This window comes from Ornithorhynchus anatinus, chromosome 7 (genome assembly GCF_004115215.2).
Source record: "Ornithorhynchus anatinus isolate Pmale09 chromosome 7, mOrnAna1.pri.v4, whole genome shotgun sequence".
Taxonomy (NCBI): Eukaryota; Metazoa; Chordata; class Mammalia; order Monotremata; family Ornithorhynchidae; genus Ornithorhynchus; species Ornithorhynchus anatinus.
In genome coordinates, this window is record NC_041734.1 from 47,646,578 (window position 1) to 47,671,986 (window position 25,409).

The 25,409-nt window shown below is 41.8% G+C and overlaps 1 protein-coding gene across 5 annotated transcripts in view; it reads right to left on the reverse strand.

Moving 5' to 3' along the window:
* The window catches only part of FGF12 (fibroblast growth factor 12), a 443,674-nt gene that overhangs the window by 152,041 nt on the left and 266,224 nt on the right, over positions 1-25,409 (reverse strand). For 4 of the 5 annotated variants that reach the window (XM_007668958.3, XM_029069513.2, XM_029069511.2 and 1 more), the window contains one exon: positions 5,698-5,808. The exons of the other annotated variant lie outside the window; for it this stretch is intronic. In XM_007668958.3, the coding sequence (XP_007667148.1) occupies positions 5,698-5,808 (111 nt within the window). The remainder of the gene's footprint in view (positions 1-5,697; positions 5,809-25,409) is intronic. 5 annotated transcript variants of the gene reach the window in all.

Here is a 25,409-nt window from a genome sequence, read left to right on the forward strand (position 1 = left end):
AATCCAGTCCCTTACAGAATATTCCAGATGATCCTGAAGGGGTGGGAGAAGGCCTAATTTGAGAATCAGTGGACTACCTGCTAACACATACTCTGTATGAATTATCACATAGTCCAGAAAAATGAAGGGTGAATTAATATTCCACTGTACACTCTCTGATCTCATAGAATACCACAATTAAATCATCAGAAAAAATTCTGTACTCCCCCTCTAGACTGTATGCTCATTATGGACAGGAAATATGTCTTATTGTGATACTGTACTCTCCCAAGCACTTAGTACAGTGATCTGTATACAGTAAGTGTTCAATAAATAAGTTTGAATAAATGAATGAATGAATATGTGCACTGAATTGTTTACAAGTAAGTATAGCTCCTTACCATGCTCGTGAGTTCATTGGGTCTCTCTCTGTTTTTGACTCTCCTTCTTAGTGTCCTAGTTTTCACCAAGTTTTTTCTCTTTGAGAGCAATCTCTCTTCTGACTTCCACTTGGTATGCTTCCCTGATGCAGTGGTCTCCCATTATTATGTTACAGTTGTTTGAAAGTGAGCTTTATTATGTCTCATATATGCTTTCTGTCTTCCTTGATTGCATGTGCTCCCTTTCAATCTCCCCATACAGGAACTGTTTAGATATTCTGCTATTATCCATTCTCCTCACCTGTCCCACTTAGAAGAGTTGCTTTGTTGTGAGCATTGCTTCCATGCTAGTGACAACTGACTGCATTTTAGGAGCCTGTTTTCAGGGTAGTGTTAAACAATAAAAACTAGAGTTTAGATTAGAAATTGTTTTTTAGATTGTGAGCCCTCTAATAACCAAGGAATGACTCTTATTTATCCTTTACTATAGTCTTTCCCAGTAGTTTGCATTCAAAAGTTGTTCAGTAAATACCATAATAAGAATACGGGTGACCGTTAAGCGCTTACTATGTGCAAAGCACTTTACTAAGCCCTTGGGGAGATACAAGATAATCATGTTGGTCACAGTACCCGGTCCATTTTGGGTTCACAATCTAAGTAGGACAGAGATCCAAGTATTTAGGGCCCATTTTACAGATGAGGAAACTTAGACACAGAGACATTAAGTGACTTGTCCCTAGGTCCCACAATAGGCAGATATCAGAGATGGGAATAGAACCCAGGTCCCCTGATTCCCAGGCCCATGCTCTTTTCCCTTGACCATGCAGCTTCGAATGAATCAAACAGGGTTCCTCCCCTTTCCACTACATTCGTTCTCTGCCCAGCTAAGGTTATCTTCCTTTTTATTCATAAAATTTGTCTTCCCTCCATTGTGCTATTCCTAACACACAGTCCCATCCCAGCTCCTCAGCCCTATCCTCTGCGATAAGTCTGGCTGAGTGAGGAGATTGAGGAGGGGTCTCCGTAAGGCCAGAGATATAGCAAGTTCAGCAGAAGTAAGGATGAAGTGAGTGAGGACAGGAGTTGGGGAAAGAAGGGGATTTAGAAAATAATAAAACTGCCAACCTGCCAATAGCTAGCTTTAATAGGAAGGTTCTCCCTGGGAATAGCAGAGACAGTGAGAATGTCCCTCTGACCTGGGCCCACTTAATATTACCTTCTTGATTTCTCTGCTTCTCTGACTCTCTGTCTATAAATCTGAGAGAGAACAAGAAATGCTATCTGTCTCCCTCTCACTGCTGCCAACTGTGTTCTTCACCTTCTCTACTCTACTATTTGCACAATCAGCTCAAATCACAGTTAAATGCAGCTTTGCTAACCACAAGAAAGAATATAACCCTCATTTTTCATATAAAATCCTGTTTCATTAGGAGAGCTATAGGCAATTAGAAACCACACTAAGGGAGTCTCCACATTTCTCAAGAAGTAGAAAATAGGAGCAATGTTTCATTAATATCATACTGTAAAAATTCCCTTTAAATAACGTTTCACCATAGAGTGCAAAATATAAAAATTTAAGGGATTTGATTATTGATTAATTATAGCACATTGGATGCTAGGCTATTTCACTACTTACATAAGATCCCTGGTGTCTTATGTTTTAATAAAAGAGAAAAATATATTTATCTGACTATAGCTGTTTTAATTTGTGAACATATTTAGCCCTTTCAAAAGTTTCTCACACAATATAACTGTAGTATATTTTTTTCCTATTTCATATAGTATACACTAATTAATGTAACCCAGTATAGCATTTATTTTCCTGACAGAATACTGGTTTTCATTTTGCTTATTAATATACTTCCGCTGGTTTTAATTTGTGTTATTACTGTCTAACCTGGTTTGCCTAAATCTTGGGTACATTTAATTAGCTTTCTATCCAGGGATACATGAACATATTTCTTTACCAAACCTACCTGAAAAGTCGCTTTACATTGAGCCCATTGAGCCCTTAAAATACCTAAAATTTAGTACAATACCATGTAAAAAGGAAGGTGATCCATTAATATGGGCTGGTACCAATAACACAGCATTTACTCTGTCATCATAAAGCAATTACCATGTCATTACCCTAGGAACAGCATCTCCAAATTCCTGTTTCCAGATTTATTCTCCAAGCAATCAATCAGTCAATCAATGGTATTTATTGGGTGCTTACAGTGTGCAGAACACGGTGCAAGGACTTGAGAGAGTACAAGAGAGTTGGTAGACATGATTCCTGCCCACGAGGAGCTTACAGTCTAGAGCGGGAGATAGATATTAAAGTAAAATACAGATAGGGAAAAGGGCAGAGTATAAGGATATGTCCCTAAGAGGTGTGGGTCTGGGGTGAATATCAACTGCTTAGAGGATGGGGTGGATATCAAGTGATTAGGAAAGACAGATCTAAGTGCAGAAACGCTTCTGCAGAAATGCTCTGGACATGTCACTCCCCTTCTTAAAAACCTCCAGTGGTTGCCTATCAACCTCCGCACAAAACAAAAACTTTTCACTCTAGGCTTCAAGACTCTCCATCACCTTGCCCCCTCCTACCTCTCCTCCCTTCTCTCTTTCTACTGCCCACCCCGTAGGCTCCACTCTTCTGCCACCCACCTCCTCACCGTCCCCTGTTCTCGCCTATCCCACCGTCGACCCCTGGGCCACGTCCTCCCACTGTCATGGAATGCTCTCCCTCCTCACTTCTGCCAAGCTAACTCTCTTCCCCTCTTCAAAGCCCTACTGAGAGCACATCTCCCCCAAGAGGCCTCCCCAGACTGAGCTTTCCCTTTTCCCTCTGCTCCCTCTCTGCCCCCTACTTCACCTCCCCCCAGCTAAGCCCCCTTTCCCCTCCCTTTTCCTCTGCTCCTCCCCCTCTCCCTTCCCCTCCCCTCAGCACTGTGCTCATCTGCTCATTTGTGTATATTTTTATTACCCTATTTATTTTCTTAATGAGATGTACATCCCCTTGATTCTATTTATTGCTATTGTTTTTGTCTGTCTCCCCTGATTAGACTGTAAACCCGTCAATGGGCAGGGATTGTCTCTATCTGTGGCCGAATTGTACATTCTAAGCACTTAGTACAGTGGTCTGCACATAGTAAGCGCTCAATAAATACTACTGAATGAATGAATAAGTGCATAGGTAATGCAGAAGGGAATACAAGTAAGGGAAATGAGAGTTTAGTCTGAGAAGGTCTCTTGGAGGAGATGTGATTTTAGGAGGATTCTATAGGTGGGAGAGTGGTGGCGATTGGTTGGATATGAAGGGGAGTTTCAGGCCAGTGGAAGTATGTGGGGAAGGTGTCAGAGGGAATATAGGTGAGATTGAGGGAATGTGAGTAAGCAGGTGTTAGAGGAACAAAATGTTGGGCTGGGTTGAAGTAGGAGAGCAGCACTATAAAATAGAAGAGGGAGATCTAATTGAATGCCATAAATCAGTCACATTTATTTAGTGCTGTGTGCAGAGCACTGTACTAAGCACTTGGGAGACTACGGTATAATAGATTAGGTGGACATGTTTTCTACCCGCAATGAACTTATCATCTAAAGCCGATCATAAGGCTTTATTGGGTGGGATGCAGTGGGTGGGAAACCATTGGAGGTTTTAAAGGAATAGGGAGATATGGACTGAACCTTTTTTTAGAAAAATGCTGCAGGCATCAGAATGAAGTACAGATTGGAATGAGGAGAGGCAGGACACAAGGAGGTCAGTGAGGAGGTTATTCAGTAGACAAGGAGGAAAGTGCATGGGCTATTATATGCTTTCTTTGTGGCTGTGGTTGGTTTTTCCAGAGTCCATCAGTCATTCTTATATCTGTATTAGAGTTGTGTGGGAGCTGGGGGAGGGAGGAGGGAGAGAGCTTCTAGCAAACCCTGTCCTCCCCCTGACTTTTTCATCACTGTAGACAGCACCACCATCCTCCCTACCTTACAAGATTGTGGATTCTCTTTCCTTCTCCCCTCCCCTAAATCATCCCAATCTGCTTTCCTGTGGCTTCTCCCGAGACTCAGAATTCTTCTCTTTCTTGGAAGAGGCTTAGACGTTGTTTCTCTCCTCATCATCTCCTTCAGACTTTCCAGAGCCTTTACCTCTCTTCCTCTAGTGTTCATTTTGTAGAGAAAATGGGGCCACAGCTTAACTGGCTCATGCCAGTGTATATTTTCAATTTGAAATGACTGTATGTGGAGTGATAGTATTACTAGAAATATATTTACTTGAAAGAGCAGCTTGCTAGTTTACCATTGTAAAAGTGACTGACTTTTTTTTAAATGATATTTCTTAATAACTTACTCTGTACTGTACTAAGTGCTGGGATAGATAACAGGTTTGGACACAGTCCATAGCGTGGCTCAGTGGAAAGAGCACGGGCTTTGGAGTCAGAGGTCATGGGTTCGAATCCCAGCTCGGCCACTTGTCAGCTGTGTGACTTTGGGCAAGTCACTTAACTTCTCGGTGCCTCAGTTACCTCATCTGTAAAATGGGGATTAAGACTGTGAGCCCCACGTGGGACAACCTGATTCCCCTGTGTCTACCCCAGCGCTTAGAACAGTGCTCAGCACATAGTAAGCGCTTAACAAATACCAACATTATTATTACATTATTATTACATGAGGCTCAAAGTCTTAATCCCCATTTTACAGGTGAGGTAACTGAGGCACAGGAAATTTGAATGACTTGCTCAAGGTCACACAAAAACCAAATGGCATAGCTGGGATTAGAACTGCTGACTTCCAGGCCCAGGCTCTTTTTACCAGACCTCCCTGCTTCCCCTTGTTTTAACACAGGTGTTTTAAACCGTGAATTATTTACGAATTTAAAAAAGGAATACTAGAGCTACAAAACGCCAAGCTCAGAGGCACCAGAACTGAGTCATGGTGAGCCTTGACACAAATTACACACCCTCCTCCTCGTAACACATAGTACATTTTGTTCAGCATAGCAATGGGGGAAGACCTACATTGTCCAATTCGTTTCAGGTTCCACATCCACAACAAGAGACATCTCTGGAACTGTACTGTATATTCCTTGCAAGTCAGCAGAGCAGGAGTGAAAGGAACTCCGGTCTTTTGAATGACTTCCTTTCTGTCCTTTCCTATCATACTTCACTGACTGTCTGGTGCAAGGATGAAAGCAAAGAGGGATGAAGAGGAACCATTTGGAGATAATGAAATGGCACAAAGAACAGCTGAAGCATCCTAATTTGCTTCTGATATTTTCAACAATGATACCCTACCAGTGAGACCCATTAGGCCATACATCTGATTTATAATTGGGTTGCAAAAGGCTAATTTTCCTTACTGTAGTCACTGTTCTCGTCCTTGGTCCCGTCAATCGAACCATCTGGGTGCATCTGCAGGAAATATCCCTGCTGGCTGAATAACCTTGTCACAATTCCTTTCAGCTGGGGTTCTACAAAACAGAAATCAAATCACTATTAACATTTTTAAATTAAAATAATTTGAAACATTCCACGAGGTGCGAAAAGCAACCTGCATAAAATCAGACAAACATCAATGGCTCAAACAGTTAGCCTGGAGTATATTCTAAAGAGTATTTCTCCATAGCAGTGTCAAAATAAATTTTCTTTTCATGTGGAAGCAAAAATACAAGAGTTGCAACCATATTACATTTACATTTATTTCAAATGTAAATAAATAAAACAATTATTATTGGATGAGCATATGAAAACCACAGAAAAGTTCATCAGTTTCTCACGTATCTAACATATGGAAACAAGTTAAGGCTGATGCTTAAGATTCTAAACGGTAGTCATTTCGAGGGTGATACTTGCCACTGAAATTCTTGTGCTTTCTTTTCCTGAAGACTGAAAGATCAGGCCTTTTGTTTGAGGCAGGACTCAACATCCCCATCAGAAATCCCTAATTCTGTCCCTCAGAGTTAATCCAATACTTTCTACAGGGTGAAGAAACTATGTATAGTAAAATGGTGTAAAATCCTAGGACTGTATTCTTGGAATAAACTCTTCCATAAAAATGCTGTGAAAATCACTGTCAAGTGCATTAGGCAGTTCTTGAAATTGAAATACTGCAGAACTGCTTTATTTAAAGTTATACTTATATTGCAATGTTCATAAGAATCCTGTTCAGATGGAAATTTAAAGGTCTAAATGAAAAATCTTAATTACTATGAACATCCTTAATATCTGAATAGTGCTCAGTGATTGCAGCACGAATTGTGTCCAGTATAGATTGGAGTATGCTTTGCTCCTCTAATGCCAACATACTCTCTGAACTTCAATCCCATTTATCTCACCACCGACCTCGAACCACCGATCCTGCCTCTGGCCTCGAACGCCCTCCCTCTTTCTATCCGACAGATGATCACTCTCCCCACTTTCAAAGCCTTACTGAAGGCACATCTCCTCCAAGAGGCCTTCCCTGCCTAAACCCTCATTTCATCTTCTCCACTCCTTTCTGCATCACCCTTGCACTTGGATTTGCACCCATTACTCACCCCTCCCTCGGGCTTACAGAAGTTATGTACATATCTGTAATTTTTTATATATCTGTCTCTCCCTTTAAGCTGTAAACTTATTTTGGACAGGGAACGTCTCCCACCTCTGTTATGCAGTTCTCTCTCAAATGCTTAGTACAGTGCTCTGCACACAGTAAACACTCAGTAAATATGACTGATTGACATCCAGCTGCTTCCCTTTCTTATGCCTTCTAATCAGTGATCCTTTGTCTATGCCATATTGCACAGTATAGTCACGGTCTAAAACCGCATAGAGAGTTTGAGTGGTCAGCATATAGCTGTGGTTGGAAAGCAGGTTTTGCTGAAACCTCCTCCTACTTCCTGGCTTCAAATGCTGCTCTTAGATGAGAAAGACCCTACTGAGCACATTGGTACCCACGCTGTTTTATAAAAATCATGCGACAAAACCGTATTTTACAGTATTCTCCGGTATTCCCATATAAACAGAAATCCCATCTGCATGAGGTATTGTTCGTATATTCACAGAGTTAAACTGCGGCAGCTTTCACTGAAATTCTAACTAATGAATTTGACCTCCAAAAATTTTAAAAAATAAGAGTGACACCTTGCATTTTTATGGTGTCTTTTTCCAAGTACACCAAACCATTTTATAGACAAACTCACATTTTTTTTTTTTGGCCAGTTCACTGCCGTGTCCCAGAACTATTCCTGAGCCAAAGGGTGGGGAAGGGAAGCATGGCAGAATGCAATGAACTCAGAGCACCAGCAAATACGAAAGAACAGAAACCAGAATATCAGGGAGGTATTAGAAAGAAATCAAAGGCCCCCTTTGTCTGGATTTGGCTTCCAAATAGATCCATCCCAGTAGCATGGTTAAGGTGTTTTGAAGAGTTTTGTCTGCCCAAAAGTCTCACAATATTAGCCAGGTATATATATATATTTTCTGTCTCCAACTGGGAAAATTGAGAAGAAAACATCATTTGGGATGTGAACTTGTCCGGAAAGCAGAGTTGGAAATAGACTCCAGAATTCTTCACTCCCATTAGGAGATTCCCTTCCACACCTTGAATTCAGCACGAAATGCCTGAAGTCTACAACTTGAGAGAACATGATGGAGTTGGAGAGGTATATGCAGGAGAAACCAAAATGGGGTGAGTGGCAAAAATGGAAAAAGTAGGCAAGTAAGAATGTATATTTCTAGCCATTGCATTGTATGTAAAAGAGAGCAACCATCACAATGTTCCTCCAAGGATCCTCTGGTGACACGGTCAAATGGAATATCAAGTTGTCTTGGATGAAGCTACTAGAATCCCAGTGTTGTTGTTTTTTTAATGCCATTAAATTAAAATGATGTCATAAAAATGAGATATCAAAGAAATACTTCAATCTTGCAAACTCAATATTTTATAATGCAGCTATAGCTGTCTTGAAGGGGTATGTGATGTTTTTTAAAAAGTTGTCTAGTTGTTGATGGCATCCTTTGCTTGTTTTCTTTTCTTCATGCACATTAGTACCAGCATTAGAACAGTTTGCTTGCCACAGGACGTAATCGTCTTGTCGACAGCACTGGGAATTCAGGTTAAGTAACTCCTATTAATGTTAATGAGGAGAAAACTCTTTAATCCCCCACGGGTGAGTGCAGAACGTCCCCTAAAGACAAAATTGAGTTACTAGGTAAAGCTAATTCATGTTACCACAAAAGCTTCAAAAAACACAGACTAGTTTAATGAACCAGTGACCTGCCCCCTTCTCAGCTTCCCCACAACATGTACACATCTCTGATGTACTTTGGCTGACTGACATATTTTGGATATCAGCAAAGAGGCCAGGCTGCACAGATGAAGCTGAGATAGAAAGGAGTTGGCCTACATCAATCAATCAGTGTGGTACTTACTGAGTATTTACTGTGCTCAGAACACTGTATGAGTCTGCAACAGTGGTGAGATTTGCATCAAAAGTTGTTTAGCTTTTGAACTTGTCTGGGCACCCTAGAGTTCTACCAATCCCAGTCAAAGGAATTTAACTATGACCGACGTGGTCCTATGCTTAGTATAGTGTCTGGCACATCGCACTTAACAAATACCACAATTACTATTAATTAATGAGTCCAAAGTTGTCCCCTAGCAGTTTGCATAGGGCACAGGCTAGAAAATCACTTCATCTCACAGATCAGGGATGTGGCCCTGAGGAGGTCTGCCTCTCAAATGGTAATAATAATAATGATAATGGTACAGATGAGGTAACTGAGGCCCAAAGAAATTTAGTGACTTGCCCAAGGTCATACAACAGACAAGTGCCTGAGCCAGGATTAGAACCCATGACCTTCTGACTCCCAAACCCTTTCTCTATCCACTATGCCATGATGATAGTGTGTCCAGCCCACTTCCAAAATGAGGTGTGGATGGGCATTGCAGGAATGGGGACATACACATAACAATAAAAATAATAATAATAATAATAATATTGTGGTATTTGTTAAGTGTTTACTGTGTTCCATGGACTACACCAAGCACTGGGGGAGATACAAGATAATCAAGTAAAACACAGTCCCTGTCCCACATGGAGCTCACAGTCAATGGGAGAGGCAGAACAGATGTTGACTCCCCATTTTACAGATGAGGAAATGGAGGAACAGAGAGGTGATTGGCCCAAGGTCAAACTGCAGGTAAGTGGTAGAGTCAGAATTAGAACCCAGGTCTTCTGACTCCTGGGACCATGCACTTTCTACTAGGCCATATCACTTCTCAGCACATTGACTATTTCTGTGTCTCACATTTGTAAAAGCCCAAAATGGCATTACTGGTTCAAAATTTGCACCACAGATGCAAGCCAGTATGGGTTTGCCCACATCAGGTTCTGAAAGCATCAAGTGTTTTATGAAAAATTTAGACAATTTTAGAGTAGTGTTTTGATGAAATCACTACTGAGCCACCTTCATTTCAGTCCAATCAGTTCAGCACCTCCCTCTTGATACCATGATCCCTGGTAGTTGGGTGATCTCACCTAATAATCATCATTAACAACAATAATAGGTGTATTTGTTAAGTGCTTATTATGCACCAAGCACTGTATTAAGCATTGGAGTGTATATGGGATATGATTGCCTGACCCACATGGAGATCAGAGTCTAAATGGGCGTGCGATCAGGTATTGCATTCAGGCTTCACCCCTTGTCTGTTGTGAGACCTTGGGCAAGTCACTTCACTTCTCTATGCTCAGTTATCTCATCTGTAAAATGGAGATTAAGACTTTGACCCCCACATGGGACAGAGACTGTATCCAACTCTATTTGCTTGTATCCAACCCAGAGCTTAGTAGAGTGACGGCATATAGTAAGTGCTTAACAAATACTGCAATTATCAATTATTATCATTATACCAACTCAATTAATCATTCAGTGGTATTTTTTGAACACTTACTATGTGCAAAGCCCTGTAATAAGCACTTGTATGAGATAATACCACAAAATTGGTAGACATGATCTCTGCCCAAAAGGAGCTTATGATCTAGAGGGAGAGACATTAATATAAATTAGGGCTATGTATGTAACTGATGTGGGGCTGAGGATGGGGTGAAATGCTTAGAAGAGTCCTTGACACATAGTAAATGCTTAACAAATACCATAATTATTAATATCAATTTCTTAATGGGTTCAGATCCAAGTGCAAAGGTGACACAGAAAGGAGGGGGAGTAGGGGGGATGAGGAAAGCCTCACGGAGATGTGATATGAATAAAGTTTTGAAGGTAGAGTGGCTGTCTGTTGCATACGAAGTGGGAGGGAGTTACAAGCCAGAGGAAGGACGTGGATGGGGAAGGGAGTCAGTGAAAAAAACGGATGAAAATAAGAAACTGAGGCAAAGATAATTGAAGTGACTTGTCCAAGATGAAGAGCAGGCAAATGGTGGAGCCCGAATTAGAACCCAGGTTCTCTGATTTCCAGGCCTGTGTTCTTTCCACTAGAACATGTGGCTTCTCATGCTTTACCTGCTTTCCTGGGGGAGCCCACCCTAGTAATTCTTTCTCACAGTTCCCCCAATGGGTCCGAATCTGATACCCAGTGCTCCCTGAGCCCCCAGGCCCAGCAGATCAAAGCATCGGCTGGGTCAGAGAGAAAGCAGTGGAAGGATGACACCACACAGTGTCGGGGAAATGGATAGCGCACAGGCCTGGGAGTTAGAAGGATCTGGGTTCTAATTCCAGTTCTGCCACTTGTCTGCTGTGTGATCTTGGACCAGCCACTTCACTTCTCTGGACCTCAGTTCTCTCATTTGTAAGTGGCTCAGTGGAAAGAGCACGGGCTTTGGAGTCAGGGCTCATGAGTTCGAATCCCAGCTCTGCCACTTGTCGGCTGTGTGACTGTGGGCAAGTCACTTAACTTCTCTGTGCCTCAGTTCCCTCATCTGTAAAATGGGGATTAAGACTGTGAGCCCCACGTGGGACAACCTGATTCCCCTATGTCTACCCCAGCGCTTAGAACAGTGCTCGGCACATAGTAAGCGCTTAACAAATACCAACATTATTATTATTATTATTAAAATGGGGATTAAGACTGTGAGCCCTATGTGGGACAAGGACTGTGTCCAACCTGATTGGCTTGTATCTACCTCAGCACTTAGAACAGTGCTTGACGTCTAGTGAGCTCCTAACAAATGCCAATATTATTATTATTATTATCTGGACACCACTGTACAGCAATGGCAGGTGTGTGAAATTGCAAAGATAGACAAGCATTCACAGCGGGAGTTTGGCCAACCGATTCAGCAGTTGCTAGGCTAATGTGAATAAATCAATCAATGGCATTTACGGAACTCTTGCTGTACCGAACTATGGGTTTATGAGAGGACAATACAATAGTGTTGGTAGACAAATCCCTGCCCACAAGGAACTTACAGTCCAATATGTGAAGACTAACTGCTAAACCTGGGATAGGAAAGCATGGAACCTGCTCATCCAGCCAGTGCTGACTCCCTGGCACAAACATATTCAGCTGGGAATGGGATTCTATTACTTATTGGATCTGTCCCATTTTGCAGAATTTAGTCACAAAACCTGCAGGCAAAAACAGAGCAGCCCTTCTCCCCGGGGCCATCTGCTTGTTGGCAAATACGGGAGCAGTTTTGGAATGGTTGGTGCTAAAAGACTCATCACTGGAGAAACAAGAGTAGGTGCAGAATTTAGATTATTTGGGTTGGGCAGTGCATTACCATCAAGCCCTGAGAAATCGCCATGGCCATTTTCTGGCCTTAGTCACTGGCATAAAGCTCTTACTGACCTCGAATGGTCTCGTAAATAGATTTGATCCCAGACAGAACAAATGATACCTTCTTAAATGAAAGCATTTAATCAGTTAGCACCTGATTTCTGAACAAATTAACATCACAGCATGGTTTTAGGAAAGGCAATGAGATACAATAAAAGGCCTCAAGATAAAAGAATTGGGGTCACCAGGACATACGAGCATTTGAATTAGACATGGGCCCCGTGACCCCCTTTGAATCTATAAGGAGCTGCTCATTCATAACTGAAGCCACATTTGACACCTCTGGTAGTAACCCTGCAGGACTTTAGAAGGGTTTTCCTCATTTTCCTGCTTCCCACATTATCTCAGTACAATCCATTCCAAGATGATGATAAGAAGCACAGCAGTGCCCTGAGTAAACTCCATTTTCTCAATCCCAGGATTGCAGCATACTTCTAAATGAGTTAAATGACCTTGAGAAAGAACAGCCCTTTGAAATTCTGCCCTGTCAAATTAAGAGGGAAATTTAAACATACATAGATGATCCCTCTGTCCCTGAGTTGGAAGGTGGGTTCACAGAAGGGGCGAAGCCAGCCTAGACCAGTAGTCTAAATTCTAGCTTGTAATGCACTGGGAAGTAGCATGGCGTAGTGGATAGAGTACGGCCCTAGGAGTCAGAAGGTCATGAGTTCTAATCTCTGCTCCGCTACTTGTCTGCTGTATGACCTTGGGCAAGTCACTTAACTTCTACGTGCCTCAGTTACCTCATCTGTAAAATGGGGATCAAGACTATGAGCCCACTTGGGACAGGGACTGTGTCCAATCCGATGTCTTTGTATCCACTCCAGAACTTGGTACAGTGCCTGGGCACATAGTAAACACTGAACAATTACCATCATTATTACTTATTTTTTATTATTAAATCTAGTCTTGTCTGTTGCATGGCATTCTGACACTTTCTTCCCTTCCCCACATTCCTTGTGTTCCAGGCTTTTAGGCATCTCTAAGTCACTGGAGTGTGCAGTCGGTGGTATTTATTGAGTACTTACTGTGTGCAGAGCACTATACTAAGTGAGGCCAATAGGACTGGTAGAAAAGATCCCTGATCTCAAGGAGCGAACAGTGATGGCATTTGTTAAGTGCTGATTTTATATCAAGCACCATTCTAAATGCTGAGATAAGGTACAAGCTAATCAGGTCAGACACAGTTGCTGTCCCACATAGGGCTCACAGACTAAATAGGAGGCATTTCAGAGTCTTTCTCAATCAGTCAAACAATTTATTTAGTGCTTACCGTGGGTAAAGCAATATACCAAATGCTTGGGAAAGTACAATACAGTAGAGTTGGTAAACAGGATTCCTGCTCTCCTTAAGGAGCTTACAGTCTAGATGGGGAGACAGATATTAACATAAATTACAGGTAAGGGAAATAGTAGGTTATACGGATATGTACCTAAGTGCAGTGGGGCTGAGGTATAAAAGTGCTTTTTTTCTGGCATTTGTTAAACTCTTACTATATGTTAAAAACTGTTCTAAGCACTGGGATAGGTACAAGTTACTTAGGCCAGAAGCAGTCCCTGTACTGCATGGGGCTCACAGTCTAAGTTTAAGGAGTATACAACCAAGTACACAGTCAATGCAGAGGGGTGGGCAGTTAGAGAAAATAAAAGTTTAGTCCTGGAGAAGATGTGATAGATGGACAGTTTTGAAGATAGGGGCGGGGAGTTGGAGGATGGTTGGATATGAAGCAGGAGGGAGTTCCAGGCCCAAGTGGGCTGAGGGTAAGGATAGACAAGATCGAGGTACACAGAGTAGGTGGACATTAAAGAAGCACTGTTAAGTGGGTTGAGTTGAAACTGGTGATCATTAAGGTAAGTTAAAAGTGAGAGAGCTGACTGAATATCTTAAAGCCAATGGTAAGAAGTTTCTGCTCGATGAGGCATGGGATAGGCAACCACTGAGGAGTGGGGAGACATGGACTTGTGTACCCTGATAACCACTCTAAACATATCCAGTCTAGAACTGATCTAGGATTTCTAGACTATCAGAATGCTACAAGTCTATGCTAGTTCTGTGGTGACACCAGAGTTTCTGATGGACTATAGGAAGTGTTGCCAATAACACTTCAATAGTCTCCTAAACACACCTTCTACTATCCAAAAAAAAAAAAAGTGCTGCCAAACATAGAGGAGCTACCAACACACAAAGACGTGGCATCTGTCCCATTTACCGGAGAAGTTAGTAGGGCAGTGGGGTCTATGAAGGAAAACCCTGGAAGGGATCCCTGAATTCAATGTCACAGGCCTTGTAAGTAAATTGCAGCATGGACATCACCCACCAGGTGAGATATTTCACATTTCTGGATCTCCATTTCCCCATGCAAAAGAAGAAAGAATAATCTGGGTCCATCTCATTTGGTTAGTGTAGCAAAAAGCAATAAAAATGATTATGTAATACTCTGAAAATGCAAAGTATTATAGAAATGCAAAAGCATGACTGTGCACAGGATTTACTGATATTGCTTCATTAATGGGAATAGACTGTTTGTTCTTGTCATGCTGCACCTCACTGTTTCTACTGCTCATAGTCTATCTACTCACCATTTATCCAATTACTTTTGGAATCAGTATATTGGTGAGATGTCATTCCATCCTACCTTGCTGAAACTCTTGCTTCTTTCCTTGTCATTAAAATGTCAACTTTTCATCTAGGGCATTGAGGCAAAGAAAGAGTGGCACTGCATAAGTTAGGGCATCCAGGGAAAAAGGTGAGAAAAACCCTGAAGAGTGAGGGAGAACATTAGAAAATCAGACACACAGCATGTGGGGCACATGGAGAGCCCAGAGGAGCAGAGACAGAGATGAGCTTGCCAGGGATAAGGAGAAATTTTGTACTGTCCACACCAGTCACAGTGGCATCCTAGCTTCAGTCAAAAAAGGGAGCAATTTCACACAGAAGCCACTATGAATGTGTGGAAGTCTAGTGGCAAGTTCACAGTTCCCAACCATAAACAATGTCCAAATTACTTTAACCTCTAAACACTTGGCTTTGAGATGAGGGAAGGTTTATGCTCCCTAAACAATTATAAACTCTGTTAGAAATCCAGAATTTAATATATGTAGCATTTGAGAACTCTAATAATCCACACTCCAATCAGCCAGTAGGATTTATGAACACTAACTTTGCATAGAATACTGAACTAAGAGCTTGGGAGAGTAGAGTTGAATATGTGGATCTGATCAGTACCTTAAAGGGCCCTACGATCCAGTTGAGGAGAGAAACACTAAAATAAACTACATAGCAGGAAGAATAAAAAGGGATTTGCTTGGTAGATATAAGCAGGAGAAGTCAGAACTTAATCAGGGAAGCAGTCATCTTGGAGGAGAAATGATTTGGAAAGATTTGATTGGGGGTGCATACTAATAAGTGAATTTTTCTTTCTATGAAGGGTGTTGAAGGGCAGGTGAACTGCATGAGAATGGTAAAATACCTTAGAAGTCCAGTAGAGATCCAAACTACTTTCATTTAAGGGTCAGAACACAAATTTGACATTTTGAAGACCTTACGGTGAGATCTGAATGAAGCTGGATAAGAATACTGCTATGTAAGAAGACGGGGGGAATGGTGGAGAAGTAAGATTGTTTTAGAAATCAGTTTGATACATTTTGCCCCTAATATTTTCATGCTATCTACCTCTAAACAAAATGGCCAGCTTTTCCACTGGATTTATGTAATCTAATTTGGGATAACCTGATTTGAGCACTGGCAAGATTAACTTTCCATACTCAAGTTCGATGAGAGTTATTTGGGTAGTAGGGTAAAGTTGACAAATTATGCAGAAAGAAAAGCCAGTGAAAAACACTTCTATAAGCATGTGGAAGTTTTTATCAGAAAATACCACTAAAGCAGCAGAAGGATCCATTCAGGGACAATATGCCCATTCTGGATTATTAGAAGGAAAGATTAAGTATGTTATATGGTACATAAGACTATGAAAACCTCAGGAAATTTAATTTCTGATCAGACCAAAAATCCATCCAGCCAAGTGTTCTGTGTCTTGACTGAAGAAATGAGATATTTGAAAGAACAATGTGATAGTCGTGGTCATTTACTACACCCCCTCACCCCGCCTTCAATTTTCTGAGCCATTTTAATCCCTTTCTCACATTCCTGCTCTCTTTCTCCCATCTCTATATTGATCCTTGGGGACTTCAATGAAGAAGTGAATGTTTCTGATGATCCTTCTGCTGCCTGCTTTCTATCACTCCTCAACCCCACTGATCTCCTGCTCCACCGTACCTCACCCACTCACCAAACTGGACACACACTCAATCTCATCATCTCTAATCACTGAAAAACCTCTACCTTCAACAACTCTGAAATCCCTCTATCTGACACAACCTGCAAATCTGTATTGCTCCATGATAGATACCTATAATCATTTGATCCACACCAATTTTCTCAAGTCAACACGCTCCATTTATTCTCCATACACAAACTACTTTTCCTTGATGACCAAACTGTCACCTCAACACCACCCTCTCTACTGAACTCAACTCATTCACTCCCCTATCCCTTCCCTATCTCATTCCACTAACCCACAGCCTTGGATCACTTCCACGGTCTGCTTCCTTCACTTCTGTGCATGAGCCGCAGAGAGCTGCTGGGAAAAATCAACATATCCTGCTGACTATGTTCATCTCAACTTAATCCTTGCCTGATTTTTCTCTTCCCTCTCCTTTGCCCAGCAACATTATTTCTCCATCCCTATTGTCACCCAAGCCCATTGCCCTCACCAGTTTCAGATACTTAACTCCTTCTCTCTCTCCACATCTTGCCCCTAATGACTTGGTCATGTACTTTATTGATACAATTAATAATAATAATAATAATGTTGGTATTTGTTAAGCGCTTACTATGTGCCGAGCACTGTTCTAAGCGCTGGGGTAGTCACAGGGGAGTCAGGTTGTCCCACGTGGGGCTCACAGTCTTAATCCCCATTTTACAGATGAGGTAACTGAGGCACAGAGAAGTTAAGTGACTTGCCCAAAGTCACACAGCTGACAAGTGGCCGAGCTGGGATTCGAACCCATGAACTCTGACTCCAATGCCCGTGCTCTTTCCACTGAGCCACGCTGCTTCTCTATTGAAATGATTGAATATCATAGCAATTGAAATGATTATGCTTGATCTCCAGTACCTTCCTCACTTTCTTGGACTGCCCCTTCTTGGACACTCCCAACTTTCCCAGCACTATTTCAAGAGAAGATTTATTTCAAAATCCATCTTCTCCACCTGCGCCTCTGACCCCAACACTTCACACCCTATCAAAACACTTGCCTCTGCCTTTCTTCCATCCTTGACTACAATCTTCAACTGCTCACTCAGAAATGGTTTCTATTTCACTGCTTCCAAACATGCTCATGCATCCCCATCCTAAAAAAACCCTCCCTTGACCCCACATCTCCCTCCAGTTGTATCCACATCTCCCTCCTACTATTCCTCTCCAAACTCCTTGAATGAGTTGCCTACTCCTGCAGACTCCACATCCACTCCTTCAATTCTTTTCTTGAGCCTCTACAACCTGACTTCTGCCCCTCCACTCTACCAAAATGACCTGCTTCTCACTAAATTCATTCATTCAATCAAATCCAACAGTCTCTACTCCATCCTAATCCTCCTGGACGTTGTAGCTGCCTTTGACACTGTCAACCACCCCTTCTCCTGGAAACTTAATCCAAACTTTTCTTCCTTAATACTGTCCTCTCCTGGTTTTCCTCCTATCTCTCTGGCCATTAATTCTCATTCTCTTTTTTAGGCTCCTCCTCTGCCTTCCAATCCCTAACTGTGGGAGTGCCTCCAGCCGCAGTTTCTATTCCCCATTTACACCCACTCCTTTAGAGAACTCATTCAATCCTATGGCTTCCGCTGCCATCTCCAAACAGATGATACCCAAATCTCCATCTCCATCTCTGATCCTTCCGACTCTTCAGTCTCATTTTTCTTCCTGACTTCAGGACATCTTTACTTGGATGTCCTGCTGATACCTGAAATTTAACACATCCAAAACAGAACTCCTCATATACCCGCTCAAACCCTGTCATCCCCTTGAATTTCCCATCACTGTGGACAGCACCACCATCTCCCCAGTCGCACAAGCCCTCAACTTTAGCATTATCTTTGACTTATCTCTCATTCAAGTCACATATTCAATCTGTCACCAAATCCTCTATGTTCTACTTTAATAACATCACTAAAATCCACCCTTTCCTCTCCATCCAAACTGCTAATCCAAGCACTTATCCTATCCAGCCTGGATTATTGCATCAGTTTCCTGGCTGATCTCCCTGCCTCTTGTCTCTTGCCACTTCAGTCCATAATTCACTCTGCTGCCAGGATTTTTTTTTAATTTTTTTAAAAAAAAGTTCAGTCAATGTTTCCCCACTCCTCAGGAACCTCCAGTGGTTGCTCAAACACTTCAACATCAAACAGAAGCTTGGCCTTAAAGCACTCAATCACCTTGCCCTCTCCAACCTTACCTTCCTGATTTCCTACTACAACCAAGCCAATTTCACTCTTCTAACGCCAATCTACTCACTCTATCTCTCTAGCGTGGCTCAGTGGAACGAGCCCGGGCTTGGGAGTCAGAGGTCACAGGTTCAAATCCCGGCTCTGCTACTTGTCAGCTATGTGACTGTGGGCAAGTCACTTAACTTCTCTGTGCCTCGGTTCCCTCATCTGTAAAATGGGGATTAAGACTGTGAGCCTCACATGGGACAACCTGATTACCCTGTATCTACCCCAGTGCTTAGAACAATGCTCTGCACATAGTAAGTGCTTAATAAATACCAACATTATTATTATTATCTTGATTTTGTCTATCTCACCGTAGGCCTCTTGCCCATATGCTGCCTCTGACCTGGAACTCTCTCCCTTTTCATACTCAACAAACGATCACTCTCTCCACCTTCAAAGCCTTGTTGACAACACACCTCCTCCAACAGGCCTTCTCTGACTAATCCCTCATTTCCTCTTCTCCCATTCCCTTCTGTGTCCCCCTTTTATTTGGATTTGCACCCTTCATTCACCCTGCACCCAGTCCCATAGCACTTATGTACAAATCCATAATTCATTCAATTAAATTAATGTCTGTATACCCCTCTGGACTGTAAGTTCATTGTGGGCAGGGAACATGTCTACCAAATCCATTATATTGTACTCTCCCAAGTGGTTAGTATAGTGCTCTGCAAAGAGTGAATGCTCAATAATCATGATTAATAGATGGTTGTCAGCCTAGACATCCATATGTCCACACTCTCTCCCTGACTTCACCTCAATGCAAAAAGTTGCTTAGCCTTCCTGACTGACAGTTACACCGACATAACAGGTCTCAGGGTAAATTCTAAGATACAAAGAGTCAATGTATCTGATTTCATATGGTGCTCAAAAACCTTCCAAATATCAATCATCTTCACCAACAGTGTTACTTATTGTGCATGTATAGTCTGCAGGGCACTGTCCTAAGCACTTGGGAGAGTATAATACAAAAGAGGTGGTAGACATTTCTTACCAATCACAAATTCCTATACATGTGCTATGAATTTGTGAACTGTCTATATCTCTCGTTCTGCTACCCTCAAAGAGTGGCAGAAAGGTGAGGAGAGAACTGATTTAGGTGTCTTTCTGGGAGGAGTGGTAATCAAACTGGATTAGTTGTCCTTCCAGGAAGACTGGTAATCTGAATTTTTAGCCATCCACTAGCTCCCCATGGCCAGATCTTTCTCCAACTTGCCAGGGACTGATGGAAGAAGGCCACGAAACTTGCAAAGCGACTTTGCCCCATAACCTGGTGTCTCTAGGCCTACCCTTATAATAATAATAATAATGCCATTTGTTAAGCCCTTACTATGTGCCAAGTACTGTTCTAAACACTGAGGTAGACACAGGGTAATCAGGTTGTCCCTCATGGGGCTCACAGTCTTAATCTCCATTTTACAGATGAGGTAACTGAGGCACAGATAATTCATTCATTCAATAGTATTTATTGAGTGCTTACTAAGTGCAGAGCACTGTATTAAGCACTTGGAATGAACAAGTTGGCAACAGATAGAGACAGTCCCTGCCGTTTGACGGGCTTACAGTCTAATCGGGGGAGACAGACAAGAACAATGGCAATAAATAGAGTCAAGGGGAAGAACATCTCGTAAAAACAATGGCAACTAAATAGAATCAAGGCGATGTACATTTCATTAACAAAATAAATAGGGTAATGAAAATATATACAGTTGAGCAGACGAGTACAGTGCTGAGGGGATGGGAAGGGAGAGGGGGAGGAGCAGAGGGAAATGGGGGGAAAAGAGGGTTAAGTTGCGGAGAGGTGGGGGGGGCGGTAGAGGAAGTAGAGGGAGAAGGGGAGCTCAGTCTGGGAAGGCCTCTTGGAGGAGGTAAGTTATGTGGCGTGCCCAAAGTCACATAGCAGACAAGTGGCGGAGGTGGAATTAGAACACATGTCCTTTGACACCCAAGTCTGTGCTCTTTCCACTAAGTCACACTGCTTCTAAGCACTCCGAATCTTCCCTAGACCAGTCCATACCAGTTATTTCCCTAACTGCCTCTATCATCCTCTCAGTTAACCTCTTTATAATCACTTCCTCCCTAGAGTAAAGAGAATGGGACTGGGAGTCAAAAGATCTGGGTTCTAATCCCACCTGCATGACTGGCCTGCTGCGTGACCTTGGACAACTCACTTAGCTTTCCTGGGCCTCAGTTTCATGATCCGTAAAATGGAAATAAGATATCTGCTCTCTCTACATCTTAGAATGTGAGCTCAGTGAAGGACAGTGACTGTGTCCAATCCAGCAATCTTGTTTCTATCACAGGGTTTAGTAGTACAGCACTTAATATAATTACTATTGTCATTATGATTATTCCTCATTTGATGAGCTATGGATTGTCTGATGTTACATAGCTCCAACATTTGGGGATTCAGACAAACATCTCAAAAGCAAAAGCTTTTCCAGATTGCTTTGTGCTTGAAAATATTTCTACAATGATCCTTTTAGCTCTAAAAATTTGGCGCACCTAAGAAAACCCATCAGAGTACAATGCGATTAAATGTTACTCTTGAATAATGTTTTTTTTTATCCCCAACTAAATGTGAAGCCCATAATAAGCTCTTTCCAATACAGAGAGCTCTCTTCTCCAACTACTGAAAGGCTGCCACTTCTGAATGAAAGCCTCAGCAGTTTCTCAACTGGGTCATAAGACCATAAAGAGAAGGAGGAAAGGGAAATAATCTAAGTAGGTAAAATGTAATAATTTTAGGTAAATAATCATGGCCTCAGTCAACACCCCCTTCCTTGTCAAAAGTACTCAGAATAAAAATATCAGATGTGGCCCTCATTTTTGTAATAAAGCTCAGTAACCACTTCAAAAATACCCCTGAATTCTGCATATTCCAAGTAAGAATGCTCAGCTTGACTCTAAGGAAGTTTTGCCTACTGATCTGGAACCACCTTTTATAACACCCGGTTGATTTTTAAAGGGCTTTTTTTTCCTGAAATATCTTGCATCTCATCTAAATCCAGATCTTCCTAGAGCTTGAATAGTTTATGGAACAGAACAGTAATGTATAAAATTGCATAGAAACATGCTCTGTTGGCTCTTGTTTTCCTATTGCATTTTTATTAATCGGCTTTACAAAGCATCTGCATACTGTTAGAAAATGTTATGTAAATTATGACAAATGTAATGGTCTTTTTGAAATACTCAGAGGAAACAAAATAAGTTTTCTATCCCGAGATTCTTTGGAAATTATATTCATCTGAAGCTATTTCCTTTGTAAAATTAAATAAACCTGAATTGGACAAAACCTATGCATTTATAGCTTACGTCAGTCAACCAACTGTATTTATTGAGAACTTGCTGTGAGCAAAGCACCTTTCTAAGCACTTGGATAAGTACAGTTGAGTTGGTAGACATGATCCCCGCTCTCAATGAGCTTACAATTCAGTAGGGGAAACAGATATAAAAATATATTACAGATAGGAGATGGGAAAACTATAAGGATTTGGAAGATGACTTGGAGTAATTGGCGGTGGTCCAGAGATCACATAGATCTAGAAGTCTTACTGGAAAGATACTTGTTTTTACAAATGTATACAGGTTTCCATATTTGATGATGAGAACTAATTGTGTATACAAGTGAGACTAAAGACCAATGTATAATAATAATATTAATGGTATTTGTTAAACACTTACTATGTGCCAGACACTGATCTAAGTGCTGGGGTGGATACAAGCAAATCAGGTTGGACACAGTCCATTGTCCCACATGGGGCTCACAGTTTCAATCTCCATTTTACAGAAGAGGTAACTGAAGCACAGAGAATTGAAGTGATTTGCCCAAGGACACACAGCAGGCCAGTGGCAAAGTCAAGGTCAGAACCCCAGTCTCCTGACTCTCTGTCCCATGCTCTTTCCACAAGCCATGCTGCTTTTCAGTTTATAAAATTACTTCCTGTAATCTTATATACTGCTTCTAAGTAATGGTCAAAAACACGTATTATGTTAGGCAGTTTTCCAATTTTCCTACATGGAGTACTCCATCAGTAACTTGGCTGTTACATTCCGGCCTAAGAGAAGGCCAAATTATGAGGTTAGTTTAAAATGCTCCTGATGCGGAAAGGAATATTTTCTGAGGGAGCAGTCTCAAGTCAGTAGGGACAAATATTGGTCTCTTCCTTGCATCAATTTTCAGCTCGTCTTTTTTTATTTGCTCTTTTCCTGTGATCAACCGTGCAGACTAGAGAGTTGGGGGTTTTCTATTGCTTTTTCTAAACAGACCAGCTGTGCAGCACATGAAAACAGTCCAGATAAGGCCACGCAAAAGACATACATATTATTCCACTTCTCCCTCCTCGCCAATCAGGGCTAAACTCGTTGTGGGAACATGCCTACCAACTGTTATATTGTACTCTCCCAAGTGCTTACTACAGTGCTCTGCACACAGTAAGTGCTCAATAAATAAGATTGGATGATTAAAGACCTCAGGTGGCCCAATGGCTCAGTGTCATAGTGCATCCCAAAACAACCAGCTTATATACTGAGTGTCACCTGGTCCAGATTGAGGTCCTGGGTGGGACTGAGTAAAGAAAGCCCAAGGAGTCCTGAAGATAAAGGTTGTTGGCCACTGCCACTAAGTTAACAATCTCTTCTCCAACTTCACTAAGAGTATTAATTAATGTCACAGCAGTAGAAGTAATCAATCATATTTTCTGAGTCCTTACTGTATGCACTGTTCTAAACATTTGGGAGAGGGCAACACAGTATAACAGACACATATCCTTCCCCCATTGAGCTTACAGTCTAAAGACGAAGATAGAGATTAATATAATGAATTTGGGATAGATACTTAACTACCGTGGGGCTGGAGAAAGGGTGATGAATAAATGGAGCAAGTCAGAGCAATGCAGAAGAGAGTAGGATAAGAGGAAATGAGGGTTTAGGGAAGGTCTCAGAGGAGATGTGTCTTAAATAAAGCTTTGGGGAGGTGGGGGGACAAGGAGTTTGAGGAGGGAGTTAAACATCTGGAACAAGTAAGGGATAAGAGCTGGGAATCCAGACAATGCTGTCAGGATGGCTGAGATGGACTCCTATAAGGCTGCAGGCACAGAGTAGCTGTCTCTTCTGCTGGTGGCTAAAGTGTCACTAAGTACGTGGAACAGCGGAATAGCACGGAAAGAGTGAAAAGAGCACGGGCCTTGGAGTCAGAGGACCTGAGTTCTAATCTCTGCTTTGTGACATGCTCGCTGTGCAACCTAGGGCAAGTCTCTTAACTTCTCTGTATCTCAGTGGATTCAATACCTGTTTTTCCTCCTACTTAAAGTGTAAGGTCTATGTGGGACCTGATTATCTTATATCTACCCCAGCACTTACTACAGTGCTTGGCACATGGAAAGTGCTTAGCAAATACCAAAATTAACAGGAAATTCTGCCAGTATTTACCTCCTCTTCCACTTTTTCGTACCTGCCTATTGTCACCAGTTTACTGAGTATCCTACCACCTCTTCCTCCCCACTCCCCATAAAAGAGAAAAGGAAATGGTGGGGTCAACCTGGAAGAGCCAGATCTGGAGGCCTGATGACAGGCAGCTGTCAATGGGGATGCCACGACTACCAGTCCGGATCTGCCAGAGCAGAACCATCATTTAGAGTTTAGCCAAATTTCAGGAGAAGCAGCATGACCTAGTGGAAAAAGCATAAGCCTGGGTTCTAGCCCTGGCTCCGCCACTTGTCTGCTGTGTGACCTTAAGGAAGTCGCTTCAGTTCTCTGGGCCTCAGTTCTCTCATCTGTAAAATGGGGATTAAGAGTGTGAGGCCCATGTGGGACAGGAACTGTTTCCAACTCAATTACCTTGTATCGTCTTCAGAACTTAGTACACTGCCTGGCACATAGTAAGCGCTTAACAAATACCACAGTTATTACTATTATTATAATTCCAGGAATGAGACCAGTTCGGCAAGCTCCTGGTGATTACTGCCACCTAAATCTGAATGGTGGTGGAGGAGGAGTGGCATTGTGAGGCAGAAGGGTGACTTCTCAGTGAATCCTCCCCTTTCCTCTCCCGGTCTCCCTACTTTTGCTCTTAACCTCCTTCTGCCTCTTCTCTGGCCTCCTTTCAATTCCCCTTTCTTCCTCCATTTCTCTGCCCCCGTCCACCTTGAGCCAAGAAAACAGGCACCTATTAAATATTTGGGCTGCATTCTGGGAAATGTCTTAAACATTTTTAAACTCTGTTGACAGCAATTAATTAAAATTTTAGTCTGGCAATTGCCCCTTCCATTACTCTTGTTTTATTCTGTTCCAATTTCATCTGTCATAATGGCTGCTTGATGTATGAGTCAAGAACCCAAGGAAGAGATCGCTCACATCCCAAAACTACTGTTCAAATCACATCATAAACTGTTTCCCATTTACCCAAATTAACTCTATGTTAAAAAACAAATCAACCAAATCGGATACTAAAAAAAATAAATAGATTATGGATGAAGAGAGAAGAGGCAGTGAGAAGGGTAAAGACCAGAACCCAAACTAAAATAAATAACAATTAAATAAAGAAAAACAGAGAAAGTCATACAAAGTACTAGTTTAAAATGACAAAACTAATGATGGTTTAAATGAGTTCTTCAAGGAAATCCATCAGTGCCTTCCATCAATACGGAAAGCAGAAGGATAATGGTAACCATTTATCTCTCACTCCTCCCCCACAGTAATTATTTTGTTTAGGTTAAAAACATATTAAACAATTGATTT